At 40.6% G+C, this 21,873-nt stretch overlaps 1 protein-coding gene across 1 annotated transcript; it reads right to left on the reverse strand.

Moving 5' to 3' along the window:
- Positions 1–11,018: 11,018 nt before the first annotated feature.
- Positions 11,019–21,177, reverse strand: RFT1 (RFT1 homolog). The gene is made up of 13 exons (XM_054281100.1): positions 21,107–21,177; positions 20,912–20,997; positions 20,353–20,469; positions 18,628–18,817; positions 17,965–18,066; positions 17,077–17,211; positions 16,069–16,147; positions 15,761–15,811; positions 15,031–15,161; positions 14,039–14,183; positions 13,607–13,712; positions 12,358–12,607; positions 11,019–11,494 (listed from the first exon to the last, which is right to left on the reverse strand). The coding sequence occupies exons 1-13, from the start codon at positions 21,167–21,169 to the stop codon at positions 11,330–11,332; spliced, it is 1,620 nt and encodes a 539-aa protein (XP_054137075.1). The 5' UTR covers positions 21,170–21,177; the 3' UTR covers positions 11,019–11,329.
- Positions 21,178–21,873: the final 696 nt, after the last annotated feature.

Raw genomic sequence — 21,873 nt, forward strand, 5'->3', positions numbered from 1 at the left:
TCTGTAGGGTCAGAAGCTCAGAGAGCCACAGGTGCCACTGCAGCCATTGTAAAACATTAACTCTTAACTCTGGAAGTTGCTTCCAAGGATGTCACAGCGCATTCTACCTTCAGAAAATGTTCATTAGAAACTACAACTTGAAATGACTAGTAAAAATAGAGAAATGACAACATACAGTGGACAAAAATTATTGGTATTTATGTACCTTATATTATTTTTGTCCCTGACACACAAAGGCCATCACCCCTTGAAGAGGTAAAGAAGCTCCCCCAGTTACAGCCATGGATGGGAATCCAAGTCAGTTCAGATCAGCAACAGGGGGAGGAGGATTAACCACAGCTTAGTGCAGGGTGAGGTCCCCTAACATCTCATATGGATTGTGTTAGCTAAAAATGAAACCTAAGAGCAAATGTAAATCGTTACAGGAGTTTAAAAAACCTCAATCACATGCCTCCAGCACACTGCCCGTAAAATCACTGGCAACACTGAAAATGTGGTAAGGAGGGTGAAAAAAGGAAGGCATGGAGGAGATGAGGTGGAAATTCCATCACAAAGAAACAGCTCCACCTTATGTTTGAGCAGCAGGAGAATTTTGTTCAAACTTACCTTCCAAACACACATGTGAGAGGAAATCCAGCTAACATGGCCCATGAAACAATGGTCAAAAAGGCAACTTAGCAGCATCTTTGCTCTGGACTTATTTTTTCCACTCCAGTATTTGCAGTATTACTGGTGGTAATAACTATGCTCTCCACAAAACAGATGTTGTGTCATGACCTCTTTACTTTTCCAGGCTGAATTCAATGCCAGCAGTGAATTTCCTAGTGACAAAACAATGTTATGTTCAGCTGCAGTATTTTTCATCTAATTCACAGCTGCAGGGGAAGAAAAATCCAAATAACCAGTCACAACCCTTCATAAACTGTTAAAAGTAATCAGGGAACTAGTTCCAGGTAGTACATCTCAATTCAGGTGACAGAATCAATTTACTATTGGAAAATTGTATTTGCTTAACAAATGGGTTTGATCCTTTTTTTCCAGGCTTTACTTTAGCAACAGATGATTTCTAAAACTTAAGAACTTAAATTCATGCCCGAAATAGGAAGGTATTTTTAAAAGAATTGAGATGTGCTTTTTATTTGCCATGATCAGATGAACACGTTCTTACCTTGAACAAACATTTAAACCCAGAATTAGGTGGTGAGGTAACTAATCATGTCTAAACCTTTTATTGAATGCTGCACATGGACTTGGCTCAAATAATACAGGACTGAGCTGAAGGATCAGCTGGAACATATATGAAAACACTTCACAGTTAAACACACAAAAAGGATCTCCTTGGGGTCTCCTTGGGGTCCCATAGCTGCTACAGCAAAGGAACAACAAGGAAAACACAGATGGCACCAAAGAGGGCAGCAAGAACACACAACCAATGGGAGCAATTATTTTTGTTGGTTTTTTTGCCAAGATGGTGCTGTTGGCAATGGTTGGCAGTCAGGGCATCAAAGAACCAGAGTGCACCACTCTGGAGTCAGCCAGGGAGGGAGAGGGGAAGGACGTACAACAAAATATTTTCCTCATGCAGAAATTAAGAAACCTGAAGCACTTTATAAAATCACTCTTGATTTGACAAAAACAATACTGTTCAGCAGATGAACTCCATACAATTTCTCAATCACTCTTCTAAAAAAGAAGGAGAAGTTAAGTCACTCCACATACATGGCCAGGAAGCAGCACATTTGACATACAAGCAGTGCACCCTCTGCCCATCAGGAGCAGCAGGGCACCATTCCCTTGGCCAAAGTAAATCACAACCCCCTTATCTCATCCTGACTTTGTACAAGTTGTTACAGTCACCAAGATCCTGTGCATCCTGCCACAACATAAACAATAAGGAAACAAACCCCAAAACATACAGTTTTACAAACCATTTCAAAGGTGAATTTGCAAGCTACTTCTGGCATTCCATAAGAAATTGTCCCCAGGAATTGCTACTTTAATAAATATTTATGAATGCATCAGTACAAACTGGATTCCACTGATGTTTAATGTTTGCTGTGTAGTAAGAGAAACATTTCCTTTGGTCTGTGATCTTCTAACACAGGTACAGATTTGTTTGACACACACACACATATTTACCTGGTGAATGCATTTGGCAGCCAGTGCAGACTGTCATAACCCAAAAAACATCAGCACTTTGTGATGGCAACAAATGGCACAGAAATCAATCAAGGTTTTGATATGTTGATACAATTATTCCTGTTAGTGGCCAAGTGATTTATTGATAAGTGAGATATGTAATCAAAACTGTTATTAATTGCAGTGCCAAAGATTAGAGGAACTGCATGTAATGACTTGCTCAAGTTCTGCATGAGCAGCTTTCACTTACATTTGTGCTTGTTTTCTGTTTTAGACTGTAAGGCTCATTTAACTTTTTTCCTTCACAAAGCTTTTTTTGTAATCAAGGGACGTCTTCAGCTAATATTCCATGGCAGTGGCATTCTTTGTAAATTCATATGTCATCACTGTTGCTTGTCATTTCTAATGACAGAGAAATACTTGGTTATCATTGAAAAAAAATTACAGTATCATTACTTGTATTATTTTTTAATTTGATGAAGCTATTCACTGAGCCAACCTCCCACCTTTCTCAGGCATTAATTTAATCCAGGTACAAAATTCTTGCCCTTTTTTTTTTTGCCAATATTCTAGCCAGTAGAGCTCAAACAATACTATGATCTGCTTATGTCTGTTCTCCATTTGGTCAATACTCACTCATTCCACTTTTCCCCTTCAAGAACAAGATAACTTTGTGTTTGGTACAAATAATTGTTACAGTAATGTTCTAATACAGCCAGGAAAGAACAATAATCAATAATTATCCTGTTTCCTTGGCACACACACATCACAAAAGACTTTGCTCTGAACTCTGATAGCTTGTACAGCAAAAATGCCTTTCATGGTTAAGATGTCTGATATTGTGACTACACTACAGATGCCTCTACCATTTTTTCCTTTATTCTAATGAGGTGTTCCTTTTGCAGTCAGTCTTAGAAATTGTGTTTATCAACGGAAGTCATGGTTAACATTGAAAATCTTTCAGATGCACACTTGAGGGGAAGGAGGAAGGGAGGGAGAGAGGAAGGGAGCTTTGATTAGCACATGCACAAGCCTCCTCCAACACTCACCTGCACAGTCTTCCTTTCATTTTATCCCTACCCCATTGGGTTGCATTATTTCATTAGTAATTTTTCTTTCATACATACATTAAATTCCATGATTCTCCAAACTCCTTACTCAAGCACTGTCACCATTAAATGTTTTTCTGTTTCAAACCTCTTCCCTTCTGTTTTATTCACCTCTTCTGGAATCCCTTTTTGGCTACACACTTGCTTGAAATCAGCATCATCCTCATCACTACACTGAGTTACTTCTCCTCAAGTCAATAATGCTAGTAGAATCATCCTGTAAAATATACTATGAGAACTTAACAGTGGATATTGACTTACTATGTTTTTAATTCACTCTTTCAAGGTTTTATCTGAATCAATTAAAGCACTTCTTCCAATACTGGTCTTGGTATTTTCGTCTATTCTTAATCCTATTATTTATTCCTGATCCAAAGCACCACAAGCCCTTTCTACACTTACAGCTGATGGTACCTTTCACACAAACGTAGTTCTGTATAATCCTTGGGGTCTGGCCCATGTTTCCCCAAATGGTGTTTGTACCTCATCACTCCCTCAGCACACACTTTTCTTGGAAAACAGTGATTTCCCAGAATCTTCCATTACTTTTTCAATGGCTGAACTTTCCCCTCCTCAAGCAGAAGGGACAGTCCCTTTCTTTAAATTGCTTCTTCATTTACCCAAATTACTGTGTATCATACACACTTCACTATATTCAAAGAAAGCAGATCTGCAAATAACCAATATTTACCATTTACCTTTGCTCATTCAAGACCGAGTCCATACTTAATACATTAAATTTTCTACTATTAATATTCACTATTTAAAGTCATGCACCTCTAGTTGAAATCCAAACATTGTCACTGCAAAACTCTTCTAATTTTTCATTTCTGTTCCCTAATTCGTTAAACTTAAAATCCACTGTGCTCTCTGTGGGGCTCCTGTATATGCACTCTGGGCTCCTCCAGGGGTATCAGGTGTGGTGTCAGGGGAAGCACAGTCTGCAGCACAGCCTCACTGCCCTGTACTCCCTATGCCCATGCTCCCCAGCAGAGATCAGTGCTCCCACTCACATGGTGGGACAGCTGCTTGTGGCAGTGGAAGTTTTTCACCTGCAATTTCTCCCATTTATCCCACATGGATTAACAGAAGAGAACTGGTCTAAGTCTTGGTACAAGGAAACTTGCGGAGGGATAGGAAATATCTCTTCCATGTATTTTGGTATATCCACACCAAAGTGATTTGGACTGAACCAACAATCTTCCCTTCAGTCCCATGGGCTGAGGTCTCTGGGCTAAATTCTGCACCAGCAAATCCAACCATGCCTTGCTCTTCCTGCAATGCCCTTTTCAAAGACCAGGAGACTCCTTGAGGAAGCTGAATCATCCAATCCACAATTCTGCCTCCAACTACAGCCCTGAAGCTGCTTAAGCTTTTTTCCACTGCCAAGTAACTGCACAGCTGGAGGTTTTATTGTCTAGCCTTTTGTATGTCCTTCATCACATGCACTTCATCACAGATGCTGCACACAGGCTCTCTGCAGCACACACCACTCTGCACTACTTTTATTCTGTTCTTCCACTTCCATTCTGTTCCTGTTCCTTTAATAATTCAACCTCTGCTTTCAAGTCCACCTTTTCTTACCCTACAGAGACTAATTTTCCTTTTCCTAACTGTTATAGATTAAGTCAAATTTGTTGCAGCTCACCTCAAGGCCCATCCTGCAGCAACCTTAACGTTGCCTTAGATGTACTGCTCCCCAGGCAGACTGCAAATGCCTTTTCAGCCTTTGTCAATGCATCTTCAGCCATGAAACCTTCCTGCTCCCACACCAGCATATCTTTCAGGTGACCTACAACACTACATTTTTCTCTGGATGGGGAGAAATCCTTCCCTTTTCACCTCACCTGGTGAGCAGTCAGCACAGCAGAATACTGAGTACCTTGAATGCCCAGTTACCAACCCTGAACATTATGTGTTTGTTTTCAGTTTCTGCTTTTATTCTGCTTTTCTGCTTCACTTGTGGCTTTCACACCAAAAGACTTGGTTCACCTGCACTCCACAATTTTGCAATTCTTCCTCTGTTTCATTCAGGCAACTTTGGCCAACTGCAAATAGAATCCACAAGCAGGGTATGATGTCCCTGCTCATGGCAAGAGCATTGGACTAGATGATCTTTAATGGTCCCTCCCAACCCCAACTATTCTATGGTTCTGTGATATATTCATCTCCAAAAAGATAACAATGTATTGGTTTGGATGTACAAAATCACTGAGACTTAGAGGGCTATAAGGCATAGCACACATACAGCACTTAGAGCATCTCTACCAGATGGTTTAGCAGAAAAGCTGCCACCTTCCAACTCTGTATTTACAGTCAGGAATGTATACTTGGAGGTGGTTTTCATCCTGAATCCTGGAGCTGCTGTCTCAAAGAAACAATCCTAGTTGTTTTACCCTCCCAGCTTTATTACAGATGTTTTCCACAGCTCTCCCAACTTTTGTTAGGAATCTGAGGCCAGGTTCTCCCAGCTGTGCAGCCCAGACGCAGGCCATGAGTCCTGACATTTACCCCTGTTGAGCAGGGGAGGTTCTGCTCAGCCCTCCTCCAGCCTGACTGCTGAGCAGGATCTGAGTCATGATCCAGAACTTCCCCAGTCTCCATCCTGTGCTTCTGCAGAGCTCCCAGATGAACGTGTGTGAGGCTGCCATGTAATAAAGCCATATGAGGGAGAAGAAAAATATACTAGAACTGATCAGTACAATTCTGAAAGAATCACAGAAAAAAACCCCACCATTTCCACAGGTTAATACCTAGTCAACCTAAAATGGGAGGATTATTAGTGAGAGTTAAATATAATCACACACTATTGCCTGTATCCTCAATGCATCAATAAACCCTGCTTGACCAGCAAAGTATTCATGGGCATACTCTGATTCTTTCCAACACATTCTCCTGGTTGCCTAGAGAAGCACTTCAGCAGAGATCCACTTAAAAGTTTTATCTGCAGTGACAGAAATGCATTCAGAGAGGGAAGTAACTCTCAGACTAAAGGCCCCTCCCCAGAGGACACTCTGTTCCTTGCACATGTACTGTACTCAGCATGCTTCCCTTTCCTCGTCTCATAACATCTCCTCAGCCACTCTGAGAGACTGCTAAAAATCATTGCACAGATAAGAGAAGGCATATGAGTGCACTTTATGGCACTTGTTTTATAAAATTACTCCCAAAAACCCCTTCCATTAGGAAAACAGCACTGCCAAGTCAAGCATCCAGAACAAAAAAGAAACCACAATTAAATTTTTCTGTGCAAGTCTCATTTGCTCCCTCCTCACTCTGTGCTGTCAGGGCTGGCAAACACAGCCTTCAGCAAGCTGACCAACGTCTTCCTCAAGTCAGCCCAGGGCAGGGCTCTTGTGATTTTTGCAATGAGTGGCTAGGCTGACATTTTACAGAAAAAGGGGACATCTCTACATAGAGGAGCTGGTTATGAATGGCTTGCCGACAAATGAATGAAACAGCATTCAAAACAAACAAATGAAAAAAGAAAAAAAGAGTTTAAGAGATTCCCAAGTGATGACAAGGCACTTTCTCACAGACAGTGCATGGCTGTGCCTCAGTTTCTCTCTGAGACACAGGCACATCCCTTCAGAACTTTCCAACTCCTCTCCCTAGGGAAGACACAAGGATGTAAGTCTGGAATATTCCAGCATTTGAGAATGTCAGGAGCTAAACCTTGCAGTCTTCTCCCAAGCTCTGTTATGTTGTGCCTTTTTTGGAGCTAAAGTGTATCACAAAAAACAAAACATGACTCTTGTTTACTGCTGGATTAGAACTACTCATATACCTGATGTGTCTTTAAGGACTGCTATCTCTGTTAGGTTTTTTTCTTCGTGACACAGCTTTAATTACTTCAGTCTTCTTAAGTGGGCCACAGATATAAAATATCTGCCCTCTTGGTTATGTTCCTTGCCACTTTCTCAGTTCAGCGGGATGGCACAGAAGTCTGGAGAGAAATGATGCCAAACACATTATCCATGATTCACAAAACCTTTCCAGAGGCTCACTTACCACATCCAACCAGGAAGTCTGACAAAGGAAAACGCAGAGGTGTTTCACCTTTCCCCACAGCTCCCAGAAAATCCAGAGTGTGTGCACAGAGGGCACACACTCACCCCATCCCACAAACAGAGCTCCCTACAGGGGTGTGCAGTGACAGACCCCACTGAAAAGGGGTCACTCCTCCTCCCAGATCCAGCAAGGCAGTGCATGAAGCACAGCTCAGACCAGAAACCAGAGAACACACATCTTTCCATGGAAGCAATCCAAAGTGAAGCAGAGATAAGCACTTCCTATCAGTTTTCTTTAGATCCCCAGCTGCTCACACTTTTGAGCAGGGCCCAGCTGTACATCACATGTGCACAGCTCCAAACTTCATTTCAGCTTGTATTGAAAACCAGCTCCATTTCCACAGCAGCCTCAGAACGCAGATGAGTTGTGCATTTTGTGCTGAACAAAACCGCTACAGATCAGCACATCTCTTGAAGCACTGATATGGTTCAAAAATCCTCAGATCTCCTCTCTTTGGCATTATCTTTAAAATCAGGCAATTAAACCACAAAAAAAAAAAAAAAGTATGATGTTCAGACAGCAATATGAAGTCCACAAAAACAATTTCAAAGTATAGATAGAAGGACTGTTCAGGATCCAAGGAATTATAGGACTGACCTCACGGCACTCACACAATCCTTCACATGAACTAAGAAGCCAACACCCTTTATAGGTGCTCAATTGTGGTCAACATTCCAACTTTTATCTATTATCTTTTGTGCCTGCTAAAGCAGATTAACCATTTAGGCAAAGCTTCAAATTCTCATTTCTTTGCCTAAAAAGTGGCTCCTCCTCCCTTACTTTTTTATAAATAAAACATTTACAGCCCTAGGGGAAAATCAAACAATTGAACAACTAGGAAATTGGTTAGTTCCCAATAGCAGCATTTCTATTCACAAACTAATTCAGCTAAAAAATTTCATTAAATAACAGATTTATTCCTGGCCACTGAATCAGTTTTTATCACAATGCATTGTAAAAGCAAACAAAGGAACTTGGCCATTCCAATTCATACAAACAATTTGACAGAAACAAAGAGAGAAAAATTTACTATAATGATGCCACTTCTCACAAAACTAAAAATTTTATCTGTGTGTGTGTTAGGAAATGATGTGTATGTTGATAATTGAATTTACACATAAAATATCCTAGAAAATCCAACCAAATTCAAGCATCAGCTGTACCAATGATACAAATAAAACTCCAATAATCATCAAGTGGAAGACAAAAACAAAATATAAAGGAAATAAACTTTATTTAGTGTTACCTTGAAAATCATTCATCCAACAAATAAGAAAAATGCACCACAAAGCACGAAATCATAACCTTTTCCACCAAAGAAAATGTTTCATTGCCCTTTGGCCGAAACTAAAAGATTTCAGAACACTGCAAAACAGCTTCATGACACTTCAGACAGTTGTGCTTTTGACTGATGAATGGGGCTGAAACAAAAGGGAAACGTGGTCAAGTTCAATCTCAACTTTGTCCCTGAGTTTGAGTTTGCTGCTTTAGCAATAAAGCAATTAACAGCTCTGACATTAAGGATCCCACTGATAAATAAGAAACCAGCAGAGTTCCATAGGTCTCTACTTCCTGTCTGTCCTTGCAGTTTCCTGCTACATGAAACATTAAAAATAAAACATCCAGTATCACAAACACCAGTCAACCATCACTAAGCTGCCTGCTGATGATGTTTAAATGAGGAATGTGTCCTTAATTTGCTAATGAGCAGTCATTAAGTCACCTTAAATATCTTCCTGATTCATAGAAAATGGCATTTGAGATGTGATTTTTGCCAATATGAAATAAGAAAAAAATCATATTTCCAATATGACATAACACAAAGTGGTATAAAAATGTAACTTGTCTCTAAATTAGTTCATATTATATTAAATAATTCATTTATATTAAATAATATTTATGAGACTACACAGGTCACATCACTGAAGAAGAACTCCTCACATTACCCTACTTATGAGATTACAAGCAGAAGTAATATCAGTGTACAGCTGGGGCTGGAAGAACAGACAAGGCAGAATGACTTCAGGCTTCAATTTGGTAGGAGAAGTTCTTCCACCCCCAAAGCACTTTAAGTGCAGGGCTGCACAAAATTTCTCATTCCAAGGAGTTATAAAAATTCACTGTACAGTTTGAGATATTAGCACAGCAGGATGCCAAAGGCATAAAGAAAAACACTTTGAAATACAGTCCATAGCTTCAATTGCCTTGATTTTTTACAACCAACAAGTAAAGGAGAAGCAACTGTTGTAAGCATTGACCATTCACAATAAAGAAGTTTCAACTCTCTGCAATATTTGAAATTGTACTCCATAACTAACTCCACACAAGACAGAAAAAAGGAAAAAAAGGTGTAGGACCATTCAGAAGAGAAAAATGTAAAAGGCAAAGAACTACTGAACTTAATTAAGAGGACAGAATAATGTAGAGTTTGTTTCATTTTGACAGATTTCAAAACAGTGTAAGAAGAATCAGCAAGACTGCATCTACTCCTTCCAGGCAATGGAGACAACTGCCCTTGGCTGTGCAAGGCCACTTCCTGCGCTTCACTGTCACATTTTGGCTCCTCTATGATCATTTTTCAATCACCAAATTCTCATGGAAAGCATCTTTGGCAATGCTTTCCAAAAGGGAATCACCAGAGTTTAGAAAATATTTCTAACTACAAGCTAACACTAGAAAGATTTCAGCCTGGGCACTGAGGTCCCCAGAATGAACTCCACAATGCCACTGCAGTGAGGGTTTTTTTAAGCAATCTGAGGATCTGCAGAGCTGCTACATAATTAAACTAAAAGCTTTCAACTGCACAAGTCTGAGGACACATTTTTCACACCTTGACATTTTCTGGTACATCCAAAAGCTGCAAAGGGAACATTGATGACTATAAACCTGCCACTTGTACCTTCTGAAACTGCCCAGTTCAGATCTTAGACCAGCAATACAATATGCCATCAGTACACCTAAACCAGCAGCCTTACATGGAATTTTAGAACTTCTGAATGTCAAATTTTCATCAATTAAAAAAAAGCAATACAGAGGTTGAGATAGAACAAGTAAAGAAACAAGATATGATGAAAACATTGGAACAAAAGGAAGTATTTACTATCCAATGAAGACATCTTTGATATGCATAATTCCTTGTAAAAAATCTTATTAAATATATTTAACATTCAGTTGTACAGACAAAATAATTTTTATTGAGATAAATTTGTTCATGCTGGCGTTTAAAATCTCAGACAAACCCAAAAAACAATGGAATGAAAGTAAGAAGTTTTATGAGTAACCTTATGAACTGCACCATCAGTGATTGTACTCAACACCTTCTGCAGACAATGCCCAAAACCTCTTCCAGCTAAGGCTTCAGGGTATTTCTGACAAGTTAATCAATGCCCTCAGACATGAAGGATCTGCTGAATGAAATAATCTCACAGAGCCAGCAGGGACACACGCTGCGTATTCCATTAATTTACTTGTAAACGTCAGGATCTTCTGTTCCCCACTTTGCACTTCAAACAGTGACAGCTCAATCCCCCTGCACCACACTGTGTTCTGCTCCACAACACTCACACTGGTGCTGTTTTATGGCATTCATTGTTGTGGTTGGTTGGAGGTTTTTTCCCCTGATCATCTCCCTACTTAAGCAGCACCCATGCCAAATAAGAGCCCTCTAAACCAAGTCAGGCCTTCCCACACTGTCCAGTGGCAGGATGGGGAGCCCTCTACACACAGTCTGTCAACCAGGTTGTCAGGGGGTCAGCTGAGATCTTCAGAGGCTGCTTGAAGAAAAGCTTAGACAAGAATGATGCATAAAGAGAAAATGATTCACTTCTCTTTTGCTGTACTGACCAGTTCAGAAGACAAAATAATATTCATGCGGCAGGTGTCAACATTGCCACTCCCTTATCAATGCTTCCAAATACATGTGGAAACCTTTTTTCCATACAGATCTTGTGGAAAAAAACCACAGCCCTTTACTCCAAGCACATACAAGAACTGTTCTGCACAGGAGCAGGTCATGTTCCTTTCTTCAGATAGCGGGAGAGGAACTGGCTCCTGACAAAGTGGACGAGCTTGGTCTCTGTGCAGAACATCGTCACCAGGGTGGCTGCAAGGCACAGGGCACCTGTGCTGATGTGGATCAGCCTGGCCATCCAGCCCTTGTCACAGCAGAACCACACCTACAACAGAGAAAACAAGGCATGGCAGGAAAACCAGTCAGCACAAAGTGCATTTACTGTCACAACAAGAAATGAGGTCCAACACCTCTGTCCAACACAACAACGTCACCATCAAGCCAAGCGCGGTTGTGCACGTGCACTGACCCTGCAATAAATCACCTCCAGGAGTCACAACATTTGCTTTCTTAAGTTCTTAAGTTCAGCAAAAAATATCAGTAGATATCTGCTAAATGAGGAAGCTGCTGTTATCTGGCATGCAAAATGTGTTAACTGCAATGACATAAAACCCTGCTGGTGCTATCAGGCAAGTCTGCTACTGTACAGCAACATATCAGGCTATTTTCTAACAAAACTGGCAATCTCCCACTCCAAAATACAAACTTCTCCTTTCTCAGGCATAATGGCTTTTCAAGCTGTCAAATTTTTGTTCATTGAAAAGCTCCAATCCCCTTAATAATCAGCCTGCACAATTAGCATCTTGTACTGAATAAATGTGCTAAACATGCTCTTAGCAATTTTTGGTTTTCTTCTAGCTTTGGTTATTACTTGCTTTTATTACAGAATTTTTAATGCCAATTTCTTGGTGCCACTGCAAAATTTCCATTATTAATAAGTAAGAACATGGGTTAACTACACACAGCAGAAATGTGTTAAATTTTATTTTACTTTTCAGATCCACCTTGTACAGGTGGCAGAGAACATTAATACAAAGAATCTCTTAACAACATATCTTGCCTTTCTGTAATGCAAATCTCCCAGCCTACCCTCAAAAGCCTCTTTTCCTGATGGCACTCCCCTTTTTGTGGACACAAAAGGCACCTGCCAGCAGCATGGTCAGTGAGAGCAGGGAGGAAGGAGCTCACCTCTGAGAAAGCAGTGACCCCAGCACTGAGGGTGTAAACCAGCAGCAGAGCTGGGGAGGGCAGCAGGCCTGAGAGGGGTCTGTGGGAGCTCTCTCTGAAGTAGTGATGGATGTAGTGGGTGCTGTGAGCTATTCTGATGCCCATGTTGAAGCAGTTAGCAAGGATAAAGCCCACACTGCCGTACCAGTGGGTCAGGAAATAAGAGATGCACAGAAATATGAAAGACAAGGCCAGCATAACAAAATTGTACCTAGGGGAAAAAAAAAAAAAAAAACAAAAAGAAGAAATAATTTGACAATGCATGCAGTTCCAGCATTCATTCATTTACTAATGATCTTTTATTTTCTAACATCAGTAACAGAATTTCTCTTACCATCTTCTAGTGAAAATAAACTTGAGAAATGAGAGGATAAAAAAAATCATTTGAAAGAATAGAAAATACATCAACCAAAATAAACCAAGAACTACATTATGTGAACGAAATTCTATTACACTAATCAGTTGTGCACTCATTGCAGAAAATCAAATTTAATAACAATTATTAGTAATGTAAAAGCTTGTGCATTTTTTGCTATTTTATGTTAGGAATGTATTAAAGAAAATGAATGCTCAAGAACAAATCAACACTTTATTTCATTTCTGTTATAAACAGTGACCTGAAAAATGAGTGCACATTTTAAAGGGGTGGTGAAAGCAGTCCTTACTGAGTCAAAAAAGCTCCTACTTTGATTGTGAAAAATAAATTAATTTGAAAGGGCCACATTAGGGACAGTCTAAACACAGAGCCAGGAAATAATTCAGGCTGGAAGGGCTCTCAGAGGTCACCTAGTCCAATCTCCTACAAAGCAGTAAACCCCTGGATTCACACCCACAGCTTGGGTCACTCCTAAGTGTATGTCCAGTACCTGTACATGAAAAATGTCAATAGTTGCAAACTTTTAATGAGTCAAGTGTTTGTCTTAAAAAGTGTAACTTCGAGCTCATCTGTGCAGAAAACACACATTTAAATTCCTTTACCAGTTATGATGTGCCTAAAGCTAAATTAACAATCTTTATTTCTTAGTTTCTGACCTTTTTTATCCAAACTTTTCAACTTTTGCTAAACCTACATCTAAATCTAAATGGACACAGCCTAGCAAGGAGTTGCTTTTCTATGGGGCAGGATATTATTTTGTGCAAAAGCACCAGGTCCTTTTTAAGGTCAGCACAAATAAATTCACAGGAACATTTTGGAGACACTGTTTCCTACCTGTCCACTTCCTCTTTGCACATTAAGGCAAATGTAAAACATTCTGTTACCCCATTGACAGCAAGAAACAGGACGTACAACGAGTAACACCGCAGGAGATCTGGACCTAAAAAACACATTAGAAAGAGAAATAGTCAATGATTTCTTTTATCAAAGCACTTTGTTTTTACAGGCAGTGATACCAAGAGATAGAATTTGTAATGTTAATACTAATAATGGAAACTTAAGTTCATTTGAGCAAGTTTCCTGTCTAGGTATCTTGACAAGAACACAAATAAGCAAGGCAAAGGGTTCTGATGAGCTAAATCACAGATTTCAACAGCAGTTTCACAGGAAAAAACATAAACTGCTGATTTATAAAAGATTCATAATAGCTGTAGGGTTTTTTTTTCTAAAGAGTGGTGGTTTTTTGCCAGGTCTATAAATCTTTACCTGTTCCAGAACTGAGCATTGAGCCTCCATAAATATCCAGAGCCAGCTGAGAATAGGCATAGCCAAAAACGGTGATGGTGAGGCCAATCAGGAGCACAAGTTTCAGCAGCAATTCCAATACATTTGCAGCCATAGCAACATCATCCTGAAAAAAACATAGCAAATCAAATGAACCAAAATCAATGTAATAATAGCCACTCTTGTGCAGAAACACTCCTTAAGAGAAACAAATCAGTTTGCATCATATAAAAAGGTGTGAAACTTATCCTTTGTTATTTAATTATCCACACACATGCTCTTAACTTGGTAATGCTTTTTACAGATTTATTATTCCACCATGTTTTCAGTTCTACACACCAGGTAGGTTTTATACCAAATATACACACACAGACACCTCCCTTAGCCCACCACAGACCTGAAGCACAGGATTTAATTGTGTGCTGATGTGCAATTAGCAGGACTGCTACAGGCTGACCCTCATGAGTGATCAAGAATATTACTCTGTGGAACAAAGCTCTTACTCATTAATCCTCCTCATATAACCCAAACACACAAGAAAAAGCCAATTCTTTTCTTCCCAAAGCTGCACTCTTCAGAAACATTATTTAACAGCTATTGATATGTTTAAGTAAATAAATTACTTCCAGATAGTACTTATTTAATAGATTTCATGATTTAAATAATGGTTTGCTATATTTGGAAGTACACAGCAGAGAAGGCTTTCCATCACACTGTTTGGAGCAGCTGAGGTTACCTTTATTGATGCAAGGCAGCACAATGCTACTGCAGATTTTCATTTCTATTTCATTAGCTTTTAACCTATTCACTTTTCATTTTGGTCCAGTCTGACTCAACATTTTTATTCTCCACTTTTCAATTTTAACAGTCTCAACAATCAAATTTAAACACACATTTCTGTCATACTTCTGTGATGCAATTTATCTGTAACAAAAATCAAGCACTTGACATGTAACTAATCCAAATAAACATACCTGCTTCTGATCCTTTACAGTCTTCCCTCTTTCCAACACTTTAGCAAAAAATACATAAAAGCTTTCCTCAATTGGCAAAAAGATAAACCTGGCCACCAGTGAGCCAAGGTTATTCACAATATCATAGACACCTTAAAAAAAAAAGCAATCTCAGAGTTTTAGATATATTTTAATTCCAAGTCTGTAATAACATGAATTCTAATTTAACACTCCAAAAAAAGAGAAAACAAGTGGTATTTAGTGCAACATTGAAGCAGTATTCTCTAAAAATTCTGACAGTCAAGCAGCTACATCTTAAAACTGCAAGGTTTATGCAAAGGTAAGGCAAAAGCACCAACTAGACAGAAGTAAATCTAGAACAGCACCAAACCACACTTCAAATTCTAGCTGTAGAGCAATTTAGAGGATTCTGATAAAGTTCACTGAATAAGAACAGGAATGTAAGGATTTACAGACACAGGAGAAGAGAAAGATAAACATCTCATGAACATCCATGGCAGGGGGCTGGAACTACATAATCTTGAAGGTTGTTTCTGATCCAGGCTATTCTATAATTCTATTATCTTAAATTAAAGTTTATATTAAACATTCCCCGAAATACAGCTCAAAGGCTTTGAAACATTCTCAGATTTTCAAGCTATCTTCAAAGACTTTAAGTCATTTTCAGAACCACATGAAGAGCAGTGACTAAGAAAACTCTGTCACCATTCCACAACACCATCACACTTACCCTGATCTCCAAAATTTAACACGTTCAAAAAAGTCATCACATATCGTTCACCTGTAAGTTCAAAATAAAGAACTTCAGAACAAGCCCCTAAATCTTTCCCAATACTTGCTCAGGTCCTTCCAATATCAAGTATTCAAGAGACAAAGTCAAATGGGACAGCACCCAGTTCTGAAAACCTTCAAAAAGTCCATTCAGGTTGGCAATCATCTGCCTCATCTCCCCCCACCCAAGCTTTCTGAAACTTTAAGTCAATTTTGCAAATGGTTTTCATGAGCCCTCTTCCCTCACACTTCTCTGTCAAGCCTCACCCTCTGTCAAAATCTGTTTCAAGAAGGATTGTTTGAAGAAACTCCAAGTCAGGCGTGCTTCCTTCCAGTTCACAAAGGTCTGCAAAAAAAGAAAATTGAAATGTAACAAAGGTGATTGACATTATAAAGTAGAAATAGAAAACAGCAAGGCACTGCAACACTGCAGGGTAGCTCTGACTGCAGTGCTGAGGAAACCACAATGCCACAGTTACTAACCACTAATGTAAAGTATTGCTGAATTCAAGCACCATCATCACTGGTCTGGCAAAAACTGATTCCCTTGTTGAAAAGTGCTGTTGCTGCAGACAAAGTACTCATAAGAGCATTCTACAGAAAACAGCAATCAAGGTTAGAGTTAGGAAAAAAACACCCAGGGTGTTTAAGGTGCCAGTACAACTTCCACCCTCACTGAAGATATGAATTGTTTACTGCTCTTCAAACTGTCCTTATAAGACTTGCAAACAAGAACCTTTATATTTCCAATCTGTAAATCTTATCCTAAATGTTGTCTTCCTCAATGAGTCTTTTCATTTCTTTCTTGGCTACATTTTTGTTTGACTGATATTTGAGTGTTTCTAGGATGCTGTGGAAAACCATGGTTATTTTGTGCAGAGATCAAAGTATCAAAGAATCCACTGTTATATGTTTCTGGTTTGTTTTCTGCCTCAGATCCAGTGATAGTGATGATCCAGTGATCATTCCCCTGCACAGTGCAGAGGGTCTATCTCCAGTTAATATCTACTAACATTTTGCACAAATCATGTCAGCAACAACAAACCCCAAACCACTAAGAGTTCAAGTTTAATGATTTTTTTCTGACAAGAATTTTACTAATACAAACTTCAAACACAATTTCTATGCAATATTTTTACTTAATCTATCATATCTTCCATAGTGCAAAAATAACCCCAAAACCACTCAATTAAGTCCCCAGTCTAAAAGCAACATTCAAAGTGCCCTCATGTGAGATTTTAAGAAGAAAACCAAGAAACAAATTGCACAACTTACCTCATCCTCCACAAAGCTAGGTAATAGAGCTTTCACTCTAGAAACTGGAAATGACTTCTTTGTGGCTTCAGGAGATCCCAGAAACATCACAAAATAAATTACATAGCACATTACCAGAACACTGACATATAAAAGCTGGGAAGATCAGGAAGGAGAGAAGAAAAACAGTGAAACAAAATTAACTTAGAAATGCAGAATTATATACCAGGTGAAAATGCAGTGAGAAGAAAATGTAAGTAGTTTTTATGCTACCAAATATTAAAACTAGGTAAGGATTTGAACAGTTCTTAAGAATGGTGTTGATCCTTTTATCTTTTTTTAACCTGCAGGTTATCATAGATCTTTGCTAATTTTCATGCTTTATTAATCATTTATAGAACATTGAAGGTCCAATTATAAAGCAATTACTCAATCAAAAATCAAGCTGACAGAGCAGCTACTGCCTACACCTCTTATTTCATAGAACATTTCCAATTTCCATCAATTACAAGTGATCTACAACAGCCAGGGCAAGAACTGAAGGAAAAAAATTATCCCTCCTTCATTGTCATCAAGAAAAAGTTTTAACCTGAATTAACTGCACTTGATTAGCACTTTCTGATAAAGTTATGCAGGTTGGTGGTACAGGCTGATAAAGTTCTGTGTGATTAGAATAACACAACCTTATTTGCAAGATGTGCCTTCACAGAGGGAAGGTGCTCCCTTCTACCTCCCTTTAAATCAATATCAAAGCACTGAGTCAATAATGAGTGTCAGGAAAATACCAAATATAAATTCTAAATCTTAAACCTCCCAGGAGCTTTTTCTCTCAGCTCCCCAAAGTTCTTCAGCAGGCTAAATGTCAAAGGAAAATTAAAATTCAGCTGAGAGAGAACAAAGGGAACTTACCTGAGCCAAGGAAAAAATGTAAAGGCCCCATTGAGGATAAAGGATTACTAAAGTAACTGTCAAAATGCATTTTGACACTACTGAAAGGCTTTCAGCAATTACCTTGAGGAAACACAAAACAGAGAAGGGTTATTTTCTGGCAACCTAACCACATACACAAACTTAAAAAATATATATATATATGTTTAATGCACAGAATTGATGTAGGAATGTAAGATGTTCAAAGTCAGTGTGACTTTATGGCAGTTTTCTTTCTGCTGAGCTGGCCAGCTTAGATTGTCATTGCTCTGTAAGTCTTCTATTCTAGCATTTCACAGTTCCTCCATTTTATTTTCCCAGTCCTTTGAATGGGACATAAGGGAGAAAATTTTGTTTGAGACTCTCATAGTCTCAATATTTCGTGTAGAATTGTGGAAGCAGTGTGTCTCTCCCTCCAATCAAAACCTATGTTTCAGGATTTAAGGATCTTGAAGGTAATAATGTCTAAATAAACCAACTTGCTTGCTTTAATGGGTACAAATTGCTGGGTATGTTACAAACCAGGCCATGCAGTGCTAAACAGTACTCACAGGGGTTTTTAGATGCTTGAATATACAAAGGTCTAAGTCAGTAATTTCAACAAAGATTCCCCCCACATGCACACACCTCACAGACTTTACTAACCTTAAGTCTCACAAACAAATGAGCTTGTGCTAAAACCCAGAGTGGCTCTCCCAGGAGTTCAATAATGGCAGAAAGACCAAATGCCACTACACCAGCCTGATAGTGAGGAACCACAGAAGGGTCAGGTACTTCAAGCAAGTGTAGCCAGACTAAGCCCAAGATAAGAGACCAAAAGACACCAAGGGGGACTCTAAAAAGTTAACATAAAAACTAATTAATGGAAATGTAACTTCAGCAGAAACAAAAAAAAACAAAGGAACAAACAAACAAAACAAAAACCAAAAGAAAAACAAAAACAAAACAAAAAACCAAATAAAAACAAAACAAAACAAGGGAGAAAAAAAGAAAATTAGATTACAATATCACACATGGCCACAATGATTATACAAAAAAGGCCCCGAGGAATTAATTCCTGTTGTTACTATACCAAGAATGAATATTTTCCTTTGTAATGAACACCCTTAAAGCACTCTGCAAGACACAGAAAACATTTTTCTCAGTTGTCCATTTCCTACTCCAGACCTATAAGGTTAAATATCTGCATTTTTGTGCCTTAGGACCAAACAATTCTGATCCCACATCAGCCTGCACATCCTGTTCTGCTGACACTGCTCCAGAAACACAGAGCTTCTAGCAGAGTCCATGAAGTTTTACATCATTGGAGCAAGAGCTCTTTGACCTTCACACTATCAGCCCCCTAAGATATTTGACATCAAGCTCCTAAGACATATTCAGATGCTCCACTGAAGGTAACCTTCATTTGAAGTTATGCTTCTCTACAAGGAAAAGTTTAAAACAAAAAAGATGCACACAGTCAATGTCCTCTCTGTCATTTAATGCTCACTTGAAAGGCCACCACACAGCAGAAAGCTGACTATAGTACAGTTAGAGAACAGAAACAACACATTTTAAATATTAGCATTAGACCCCTCCCTGACAGGGACAATCCCTCTGCTTTATGCCTGGATGCAGATGACCACACATAACCCCTCATTCTCCTGGGCCAGATCAGTTAACAGATGGGCAATTCCAGGGAAAGTCAGGTGCCCCAGTGGGAAAATCCTATTTTATCATGCAGAGATAGTGTTCAACCATATCAGCCAGGTAAATTTACTTCCCAGCCCAGTTGGAGCTACACAGCAGCTAGAGCTGACAGAGGGAGACAGGAGGGATAAACAAGCCATAAAATCCACTTTATCCTAATCACACAGCAATGTGTGATTGCTTGTTGCAGCACCCTGTGGACTTTAGGCTGTTCTGCTATAAACAGCACCACAGCTGAAAGAGCCAACCCATTCCCCCTCCTTGTTGTTTCATTCCAACTCTTTCTTCCACCTTTTTGCATCTCTCCTACCCAAACATTTACGTTGCAAGTTCACATCGGGCAATAAAATCACAAAAGTGAGCAGGAAGAGGGAGAAAAAACAAAGGGCTACACATTTGTGCAACACAGTTTTCCTTCAACAGCTCTGGCCCAAATGAAACTCAAGCAACAGAAGAAATGGCACTTTTGGCAATGAACTTCCTCACGTGCTCCAACAAGAAATCAAGTCCAAAAATGCTAAAGCACCAGACTTGAGCAGCTTCCTACAGCAGTCCTAGATCAGAAACATAACTGAGGCTTCTGAAATAATTACCTCAGTAAATAAACACTTCCTCTCATTCTGTGAGCTCCCAGGCAGAAACGAGACATTCTAAGGAAGTAAAGTTTTAAAGGTATCTTACGTCAGCCACAAGAGATTAATTGTTTTGGTCCAGTTTCTCTTGGCACTCCCACTCAAACAAGCTCTGCGAAACGCCTCCCTGGCGAGGAAGACAACTGTGGAGTACAGCAGAGTCAGCCTAAAAAGGGGGAGAAAAGGACCAAAAAAAAAAAAAATTATTTCTTTTCTATAAATTGTAAATCCCTCATGCAGTAGCATCACAGTTTTTACACACAAATTCCAACAGGTGTGCCAACATGCTTATAAAAACGGAGAGAAAGTAATTTTGAGTGACAGTTCAACTGGCAAGAATACACGCCACAGACCAAATGTGACGATACAAAGTATATCCTATAGGAAAAGCACATTGTATCTAGTTTGTCCTCAGCAAACCGATGGTTTAAACACAAAAACCAGGCCAGTGCTACCGGTGTTTCAGGCAAAACAGACCTGGGGAGGCATGAAATGACCAAACACTGTGGCACGGCCAAGAATAGACTGCACAGCACCGCCAGTGTCAGGGCACAGACCAGCACAAGCTCTGCCCCACAGCCCTGCCGGGCGCCCCTGATCCCCCTCACCTGACATTGACCACGCCGATGAGCTCCCGGGACAGGTAGCGGAGGGTGAAGGCGTTCAGCCCGAAGGTGAGCACCCGGAACAGAACCTGTGAAAGAAGCCGCACTGGAAGCACCTGCGGCGCCCCGCCGAGCAGCAGCAGCAAGAGGAGGAGGAGGAGGAGGAGGAGGAGGAAGGAGGGAGGGGCGGCCCCGCACCTGCAGCAGGGCGCTGGACGAGGCCAGCCGGGCGGTCTGGCCCAGCACGTCCTGCGCCGCCATCGCCCCGCTCCCGCCGCCAGGAAGTGGCGCGGCCGCCGTCGCGCCGGATCCCGTCAGCGGGGCGGTACCGCCCGGCCCGGCCCTGAGGAGACACAGCGGTGCCGGCCGGCCCGGCTCTGAGGGATCACGGCGGCACCGGCCCGGCCCTCAGGGGACACAGCGGCAACGCCCCAGCCTAGCTTGGAGGGATCACGGTGGCGCCGCCCCAGCCTAGCCTTGAGGGGACACAGCGACGCCGCCCCGCACTGAGGGGACGTGGCAGCACCGCCCCAGCCCTGCCCTGAGGGGATACGGCAGCACCGCCCCAGCCCTGCCCTGAGGGGACACGGCAGCACCGCCCCAGCGCTGAGAGGACACCAGGCGACAGGGCGGGACACTGAGGGGACACAGCACGGAGGGTGGCATCCCATAAGGGACTAAGGGCGAATGGCCAAGAACTTCAGTCTGCCAAACGTGAGGCGCAACGCTACAGCCCCGGTTCCTCCGAAGCCAGCCCAGAATTGCAGCCTGGCTCACGGGAGGAGGTGGGGTAACATTCAACAAGCGCCGTTTCTCTAAGATTGCTGGAAAAGCTTCCGAGTTCCACCAATCCCTTTCTAAACTAAGGGAAACCCACCAGCCTTCCCTGATCTAAGGAGAAACACAACCAGAACGTAGGGAAAACATTCGCTGCAGGAAGGGTAAAGGATCTTCATTCTGTGGAG

This window comes from Melozone crissalis, unplaced genomic scaffold, assembly GCF_028551555.1.
Source record: "Melozone crissalis strain CALT ecotype California unplaced genomic scaffold, PUWL_Pcris_2 ptg000029l_1, whole genome shotgun sequence".
In the NCBI taxonomy this organism is placed as follows: Eukaryota; Metazoa; Chordata; class Aves; order Passeriformes; family Passerellidae; genus Melozone; species Melozone crissalis.